At 45.5% G+C, this 9,655-nt stretch overlaps 1 protein-coding gene and 1 non-coding gene across 2 annotated transcripts; both read left to right on the top strand.

Moving 5' to 3' along the window:
* Positions 1-7,401: 7,401 nt before the first annotated feature.
* LOC4330781 (protein PHOSPHATE-INDUCED 1 homolog) lies at positions 7,402-8,531 on the top strand. Its single transcript, XM_015768455.3, has one exon. The coding sequence runs from the start codon at positions 7,465-7,467 to the stop codon at positions 8,398-8,400; it is 936 nt and encodes a 311-aa protein (XP_015623941.1). The 5' UTR covers positions 7,402-7,464; the 3' UTR covers positions 8,401-8,531.
* A 429-nt stretch (positions 8,532-8,960) lies between these two features.
* Positions 8,961-9,046, top strand: TRNAY-GUA (transfer RNA tyrosine (anticodon GUA)). The gene is given in 2 exon segments: positions 8,961-8,997; positions 9,011-9,046. It is a non-coding gene; the product is annotated as a tRNA-Tyr (tRNA).
* The last annotated feature ends 609 nt before the right edge of the window (positions 9,047-9,655 follow it).

Here is a 9,655-nt window from a genome sequence, read left to right on the forward strand (position 1 = left end):
CTGATATTAAATCTGCCAACCTGTACCATCTGCGAGGTACAACTATATTAGGTAATGTTGCAGCAGTTTTTGATTCATTATCTAATTCCGATGCTACTAATCTTTGGCATATGCGTCTTGGGCATATGAGTGAAATTGGTTTGGCAGAATTGAGCAAGCGAGGATTGCTAGATGGACAAAGCATCGGGAAGCGCAAATTTTGTGAGCATTGCATCTTTGGCAAGCATAAGAGGGTGAAGTTCAACACATCTACACATTGGTTTGGCAGAATTGAGCAAGCGAGGATTGCTAGATGGACAAAGCATCGGGAAGCTCAAATTTTGTGAGCATTGCATCTTTGGCAAGCATAAGAGGGTGAAGTTCAACACATCTACACATACTACTGAAGGTATTCTTGATTATGTGCATTCTGATTTATGGGGGCCTGCTCGTAAGACATCTTTTGGAGGTGCTCGTTACATGATGACTATCGTTGATGATTATTCGCGAAAAATTTGGCCTTATTTCTTGAAGCACAAATATCAAGCTTTTAATGTGTTTAAAGAGTGGAAAACTATGGTTGAAAGACAAACTGAAAGGAAGGTGAAAATCCTTCGTACTGACAATGGGATGGAGTTCTGTTCTAAGATATTTAAATCATATTGCAAGTCTGAAGGCATTGTGCGTCACTACACCGTTCCTCACACACCTCAACAAAACGTCGTAGCTGAGCGTATGAACAGGACAATTATATCAAAGGCCCGTTGTATGTTGTCTAATGCAGGTTTGCCTAAACAGTTTTGGGCGGAAGCCGTTTCCACTGCTTGTTATCTTATCAATCGATCACCCAGTTATGCCATTGATAAGAAGATTCCAATTGAGGTATGGTCTGGTTCCCCAGCAAATTATTCAGACTTAAAAGTATTTGGTTGTACTGCTTATGCTCATGTTGATAATGGTAAATTGGAGCCTAGAGCTATTAAGTGCATTTTTCTTGGTTATCCGTCTGGTGTGAAAGGCTATAAGTTATGGTGTCCTGAAACAAAAAGGTTGTGATTAGTAGAAATGTTGTCTTCCATGAATCAGTTATGTTACATGACAAACCTTCTACTAATGTTCCTGTTGAGAATCAGGAGAAAGCAAGTGTGCAGGTGGAGCACTTGATCAGTTCAGGGCATGCACCAGAAAAAGAAGATGTTGCTATTAACCAAGATGCACCTGTTATTGAAGATTCAGATTCTTCTATTGTTCAGCAGCCTCCAAAACATTCTATTGCAAAAGATAAGCCCAAAAGAAATATTAAACCTCCTCGAAGATATATTGAAGAAGTGAACATAGTTGCTTATGCTTTGAGTGTGGCAGAAGAAATTGAAGGTAATGCCGAACCTTCTACATATTCTGAGGCTATTGTTTCTGATGATTGCAATAGATGGATAACTGCTATGCATGATGAAATGGAATCACTTGAAAAGAATCATACTTGGGAATTGGTGAAGTTGCCAAAGGAGAAGAAACCTATCCGTTGCAAGTGGATCTTCAAAAGAAAGGAAGGTATGTCTCCAAGTGATGAGGCAAGATCCAAAGCAAGGCTAGTTGCTAAAGGTTATAGCCAGATTCCAGGTATTGATTTCAATGATGTCTTTTCCCCTGTTGTGAAGCATAGTTCAATTCACACTTTACTTAGTATTGTTGCAATGCATGATTATGAACTAGAGCAAATGGATGTTAAGACTGCATTTTTACATGGGGAGTTAGAAGAGGACATTTATATGGAGCAACCTGAAGGTTTTGTTGTTCCTGGAAAAGAGAACCTAGTCTGTAGGTTGAAGAAATCTCTTTATGGGTTGAAGCAGTCACCTAGACAGTGGTATAAGAGATTTGACTCTTTCATGCTTTCTCAGAAGTTTAGAAGATCCAATTATGATAGCTGTGTTTATCTCAAAGTTGTTGATGGTTCAGCTATATATTTGCTTCTTTATGTCGATGATACGTTGATTGCTGCAAAAGATAAATCAGAGATAGCAAAGTTGAAGGCACAATTGAGTAGTGAATTTGAGATGAAGGATTTGGGTGCAGCGAAGAAAATTCTCGGTATGAAAATTACTAGAGAAAGACATTCTGGTAAGTTATATCTTAGTCAGAAAGGTTATATTGAAAAAGTTCTTCATCGTTTCAATATGCATGATGCAAAACCAGTGAGTACTCCTTTAGCTGCACATTTCAGATTATCTTCAGATTTATGTCCACAGTCAGATTATGATATTGAGTACATGTCTAGAGTTACTTATTCAAGTGCAGTTGGTTCACTTATGTATGCCATGGTATGTTCTCGTCCTGACTTATCACATGCATTAAGTATTGTCAGTAGATACATGGCTAATCCTGGCAAAGAGCATTGGAAAGCTGTTCAATGGATTTTCAGATACCTACATGGTACATCTAGTGCTTGTTTGCAGTTTGGGAGATCTAGAGATGGACTTGTTGGTTATGTGGATTCAGATTTTGCTGGAGATTTGGATAAGAGAAGATCGCTCACAGGTTATGTTTTCACTATTGGAGGATGTGCTGTTAGTTGGAAGGCAAGTTTGCAAGCAACTGTTGCCTTATCTACTACTGAAGCAGAGTATATGGCTATTTCTGAAGCTTGTAAAGAAGCTATTTGGCTTAGAGGTTTGTACACTGAGCTTTGTGGAGTTACGTCTTGCATTAATATATTTTGTGATAGTCAAAGTGCAATATGCCTTACAAAGGATCAAATGTTCTATGAGAGAACAAAGCACATTGATGTGAGATATCACTTTATTCGAGGTGTGATTACTGAAGGTGATGTCAAGGTATGCAAGATAAGTACTCATGATAACCCAGCTGATATGATGACAAAGCCAGTTCCTGCTACTAAGTTTGAGCTTTGCTCAAGCTTGGTGGGTGTGACAGTATAGTCCTAGAGACTATTTGGCGCGCGGTGATTTTACCTACATGAGGTATTTCTTGGTGATTGATGTTTTTATGCTACAAGAGGAAATTCGTCTCAAGGTGGAGATTGTTAAATATGTGATCCGAATTTTGGGCCCACAATATATTCGGATTAGTTTCCTAGTAGGACTTCATGTCTATCATATTAGGTGTCTTTCTATTATCCCCTATATATACTCTTGTAAGCCGTACGGGAAGGGGTGACGTTCCTATTGTTATTCTCCTACGTTTATAATCATCTACTCTATAGTAATCATTGCTGGTCGGCGCCCGTGATTTTTTTCCGCAAGGGTTTTTCACGTAAAATTCGTGTCTCCGTTGTACATCTATTTTTATAATAGGCATCGCACGCCACGCGTCGGCACCTCGCAGGACTTCTGCACGTAGTGCAATCAGGTTAACTGACTGGTGTAGGTGTTCACTGATTTTTCTCTGAACCGGCGAAAGAACGCGTGTTCTAAAGTGATCTTAATCATGATGACTTGCTGACGTATCGTGACTTGTTTGCTGGAAATGAACGGCAAATGACTTGAGTTCCCAGGATTCATGCATGCTTTCTGGAGGGAAGAAACGTTATTTACTCGGAACAATCATCACCTGATTTTAACATCACCTGGCAGCAACAAAAAACGAGAGAAAAATAACTTGAAGCAGGCCGAATACGTCCCCTGTTTCCAGAGTGGACCAGCATGTATGGGATGTGTATATGTATGCACTATGCACGCCGTTAAATTTGGCACATTATCATCAGTGATACAAAGACAGTAGCATAAACAACAACTACTACGTTTCTTACCACTAGTCAGGTCCAAATTACAGTTGGCAAGATCAGGTCAGTGGTCATCCTGTGTGCAATGTGCCAGCAACTGCTTGTGTTGAGCAATTGAGACCTGGAGAATTCTACCGGATTCACATCCTTGTGCTTCATCACGCAAATGACAACTTATTCCTAAGAACTATTGACACTCTGACCATTTGCTAGCCATATGTTCGGCATCAAGTTAGTTTATTCCAAGCAGCAGCGGTAACACATGATCCAAAGCCCGTGGAATGCGGCATCTCCGTGCTTATCCGGTCCCTTGTCAAGAGAACAACCTATACAAGAATACAACACTAGCTAGTTAATACCGCTAGTGTTGATGCTGCTCACTTGCTCAGTGCTCACAATCAGCGGCAAATAAAACCGAATACTCCCTCCATTGCAAATTGATCTACGTATTTCATAGGTACAACAAGACCAAAAAAAACTAATAACTCTCTCATACTATATTTACTCTAGCAACAAACTCTATGCATGCACCATCCCTACTATTTTCTAGCCAATAGCAAATCAAGATATTGCATATGGTTTATAAATACTTGTGTGCATGGATGCATGCATCAATGTTCATTTACTTCAATGTACAAATAACGAATAGACATACTGAATGAATTTATAAATACTTGTATGCATGGATGCATGCATCAATATTCATTTACTCCAATGCACAAATAATGAATAGACTTAATGAATGAACACAAATATGTAGATCATTTAGGAATAATCTAAAAAAATATATGTAGATCAATTTGGAATGGAGGCAGTATTAATCAGCATTTTGCATACTCCATCAGTCAATCTAACAACCGTACGTGTGGAGATTCAAGTGCCCCATCCAAGATAAGATCACCAGGAGAATTAACGAGGGGGTAGAGGACGGGAGACACGCGCGAGACACAGAGCAGCCGGTTTGATGACGAGCCCGACGTCCTACGAGATGACAGCTCGAGCATCCAATCCCAGTCCTAGGACACTGTCGCAGAGTTAAACAGATGTGCCGTATGCGTACCCACTCCTCTCTAAAAAAACACAAGTCTCTATAATAAAGATTTATATTTTTATGAGAGAGCCTAAAGTTTAGTCCCTAGTTCCTAAACATGCCCTACTCGTATCATACTACTACTCCAATACGCGTATTATTAATTCGATCGTGTTGATGACTTGTTTACGTCTTCTACTAGTATACTACACGATATCCAGATAATACTACCAAGAAGCGAGTAGTCCAACTGACATTATATTAGTAGCTGGTATGGCCTGACTGCACAAGTGGTAGTAGTAAAACCTTCCCGGTTGCTGAACATTTCTCACTGGGTCCAGCGTCTCCAGCTCAGACACGATTCAAGCTGGAGCCGTAGCAAATGAGTAATATAAGAACAGTTGCTAGACTGTTTCCGAACTGCAAAATGATTATTCGTAATCATTGTGTTTGGTAAGCAAACAAAATCCAAGTGTCAAGATAAGGTCGAATCATCATCTAAAAAAGGGTAAAAGTCGAATTAAGAAATCGGTAGTACTCAGCAGAGTGGGAGTAGTGTTAACTAACCTCTGCTGCCATTGTGCTGTACGGAGTAATGGTTACAGCATCGTTGTCGATGTGATTACTGTATTGGCGTCAATGTAACAGTCTTGATACTGTTAACGTAAACTCTGCCACAGAAGGGATACGAGGCGTAATAGTAGCACGTAGTACTTGATTTGCACGAGCCTACCAGTCCCGGAGGACATGAAAGCTTGAAGCCGGATAACGTGAGAAAACCAGGACGGCCTGCAGGCAACCGGGGCTCGCGACCTCGCGTGAGCAGATCGCGGATGGAAGCAGGTTTCCCTTGCCACCGTTTTCAGGCTTACCGCAGGGTATGGTAATATAAATACCGCGGTAACTTCCTTAAATTCAAATAAATTTTAAAAATAATTTAAATTTTTAATAAATTTTACACGGTTTTCCGTGGTTACTGTTACCGTGCTTACTGTCGGGGCACGGTAACCCCGGACCTGGTGGTTTGGGAAACCATGGATAGAACACCATCATCAACATGCTTTCGCAACTGTAAAAGGGCGTCAGAAAAGATGGGTTAAATTCTGGTTTCACTTTTCAGAGCACGCACCAACAAACGCCAGCTGCCTTGCCATTTCGTCTCGGCTCCGGCGGAGCTGAGCTAGCTGGCCTGCACGGAAGTGGACCAACAAAAGCGCCGCTCCCGTGGTCCATCGTGACGCGCCTAGATATGATACCAGCGAAAGGGCAACGCGGGCAGGCACGAATGAATGCGCGATCCGTCCGTTCGCAATTCACCGCCGCTGCTGCTGCTGCCTGATCTGCCTGCACGTCCGACTGCCACACCGGGGCTAGGCTGGCTGGCGGCCGGCTGTCCGGCTAGCGGCTAGTGAGACTGGGAGTAGTAGCAGCGGGATACGACCTCACGAGTGCGGCGTGATGTGCGTTGATGGTAGTAGGGCCAGCGGATCGTGCTGCCGCGCATCCCGATGACGCGCATAGAGCGAGTAGTAGCCCGCTTCACCACCAGCTGGCGTGGGGTATGGATCTCTAGGTGAGCCGGATAACGTTGGATGGCGTACGATCGTTATGGCGAACGCAACGTGCGGAAGTGTGGAGGATGGCGCGGGTCAGCCGTGGGGGCCTGTACTTCAGCTGGGCTTTGGCTGGTACTAGTACGCCGATGGGCCGGCCAGCGTTTTCTCACGAGAATACGACGACCATACGAGCGCTTTCTCATCCGCAGCTTCTCGTGGCCGCCTCCTCCTCCTCACGACCTCACCTGCCTGCCTGCGGCCAGCCGGCCACCGTTTTGTCTCTCTTCCCCACCTCCCATTGAATTTTTTTTGTCCCTTGATTTCATCAACACTCACGTGACCAAATGAAACATCCCTCCATCTCTCCCTGCATTTTTCACTGTTATCGCCGTGTTCGTCCTCACATTGCTTGCTTTGCATAGCCAGCACCAGCCTGGCTTCTGTATAAGTTCTAACACGCTTTTATAAAAACGATAAACCTAATGCTGGTGACACCGGCCAGTGGTGACAGGTGAGTTGTGCGCCAACAGTACAACCAACCTACTCGTACGAGTAACTACTGCTGTGCGGTACATCAAAGCTGTAGTGATACACCCCAAGTCCCCAACGTTCAAAACTGGGATGGCGCTGGCCCACGCTACATGCCATCCCAACGTTCGTGTTCCCCTGCTCTCCGCACTCCACTCTGCAAGCTGCTTCAAGCCTCCTCGAGAAGCCAACCTGCTTTTACCCACTCCCGCAGTGCCCACTTTACCCATTCCGCCCGCAATCCCTAAACTGCCCATGCCTTTACGCAGGATTCACCATGCCATCGAGCCACTGATCTACAGTATCCGAGGCGCCAGCTTGAGGGGTAGAATGGTCAGATGCCCGCTCAGCAACAGCTGGGAGCAGGCAGGCCACGCAAAGCCAGCTGGCCAGTGACCGTTCGGGCAGCACGGCCAAGGACGCGTCCTTTATTTTGGCTCAGAAAGCTGCGGCTCTCTCGATCATACGTCACGCGGAAAATTAACCATCCCCCATCCACTTCTCACACTCCACTTCACTCTCCTCGGCCAACTATAAAGCCCGCACCCAGCTCGATCTGCTTCCCCACCCAACGTCCCCAAGAACTCATCTGGCCAAAAACCCACCAAAATCCTCTCGATCCATCGCCAATGGCGGCTTCCTCCGCAGCTTTTGCAGCGTGCCTGCTCGCGTGCGCGCTTCTCTTCCAGATGTGCGTCGCGTCGAGGAAGCTCACCGCGCTGGTGCAGGACCAGCCCATCACAATGACGTACCACAAGGGCGCGCTCCTCTCCGGCCGCATCGCCGTCAACCTCATCTGGTACGGCAACTTCTCCGCGCCGCAGCGCGCGGTGATCACCGACTTCGTCTCGTCGCTGTCCACCCCGCCGTCGCCGCAGCCGCAGCCGGAGCCGTCCGTCGCCAGCTGGTTCAAGACGGCGCAGAAGTACTACGCCAACTCGAAGGCGCGCTTCCCGGCGCTGTCCCTCGGCCAGCACGTGCTCGACCAGTCGTACTCCCTCGGCAAGCGGCTCGGGGAGAAGGACCTCGTCAGGCTCGCCGCCCGAGGCTCGCCGAGCCGCGCCATCAACGTGGTGCTCACGGCCGACGACGTCGCTGTCGACGGCTTCTGCATGAGCCGGTGCGGCACCCACGGCGCGTCGCCGCGGTCCCGCGCCGGGCGGTTCGCCTACGTGTGGGTGGGCAACCCGGCGACCCAGTGCCCCGGCCAGTGCGCGTGGCCGTACCACCAGCCGGTGTACGGCCCGCAGGCGGCGCCCCTCACGCCGCCCAACGGCGACGTCGGCGTCGACGGCATGGTGATATCCCTCGCCTCGATGATCGTCGGCACCGTCACCAACCCGTTCGGCAACGGCTTCTTCCAGGGCGACGCCGACGCGCCGCTGGAGGCCGCCACCGCGTGCGCCGGAGTGTACGGCAAGGGGGCGTACCCGGGTTACGCTGGGTCGCTGCTGGTGGACCCGGCCAGCGGGGCCAGCTACAACGCGAATGGGGCGCACGGGAGGAAATACCTGGTCCCGGCGCTCGTAGACCCCGACACGTCGGCCTGCTCCACCGTCGGGTAGATTTGTTGGAATGGAGTAGAGGACTGTTGTTTTGTTACCACGGTGGAGAGTGTTCCACGCGGCTAAAATTTGTACCTGGGGGTAGTGGTGAAATTCTTTCATTTGTTCAATGAAAAAAAATATTAGTTAAAGATAGTACTGTTCGAAACTGAATCAACATCCTCACCTCGAGATCGATCATCGTGCATCCAAAAATCCTGCAAGTTGTCCGATGTGCATAATGTTACCGTTGTGGAGATTGAATGATGTAGAGAAATCACACTTTGCACGGAATAGATTAAAGGAAGATAATGAAAGTGGCGCTGACAAGATGGAAGCGTTTCTACCTTCGCAAGGATTCTTGGCCGATGGATCAACCATGAAAGTAGTTGTATGGTGAAGGCTTTTCATTTCGCATGGAATTTGAAGAGATTTTAGTCGTCTGTATTATCAGATCGTTGTACAGCAAGCGGTTAATCCTTTCAGCCTATGGAGATGGATGTAATGTGGTTGTATGAATTATCTTTGTTTTGTTTGTTTTATGTTGGATATAACAGAAATCTGTAAAATACAAACGGAAACCGACCTTAGCTCAGTTGGTAGAGCGGAGGACTGTAGTATGTGCAGATAAATCCTTAGGTCGCTGGTTCGAATCCGGCAGGTCGGATTTTTTTAATAATACATTTCAAACAAATCGTCCACATTATTACGAAGTTTCCTCATTGTCTATTCTTCTCTAAAAAAACTGATTTCGTTTTTGCTATGGTTTTTTTTTAACAAGTCGTCCACATCATTACCAAGTTTCCTCATTGTCTATTCTCTATTTAGATTGCAGTTATGTTTTTTTTAACAAGTCGTCCGCATCATTACCAAGTTTCCTCATTGTCTATTCTCTAAAAACTGATTTCAGTTTTGCTTGTTCTTTTCTTTTTTGAACAAGTTTTGTTCTGTTTTGATGGGTCGTGACCCGTGAATCGTTTGACTTGTTTGGTTTAAAATCATACCAAAATAGCTTGGGTAAGTGCTAAATCTTGGGTAAGTTTTGGTACTAACAAATGTTTTATAGTATAGATTTGGTAAAAAATAGCTTCAATCCAAATTGCTAGTAACATGTAGTTTTATTCAAAACTACCAATTCTGTAGGGTAAGAATTGTACCAAACCAAAATGGAGTTTTTTTTTTTTCATTTTTTTTATTAAAAGTTTTACAAAAATAATTTTCCATTTTGAAAATTGACGGAATTAGTCGCCTACCACTCTCTGGGAGGGCGATTTTT

Source organism: Oryza sativa, chromosome 2 (genome assembly GCF_034140825.1).
Source record: "Oryza sativa Japonica Group chromosome 2, ASM3414082v1".
Classification (NCBI taxonomy): Eukaryota; Viridiplantae; Streptophyta; class Magnoliopsida; order Poales; family Poaceae; genus Oryza; species Oryza sativa.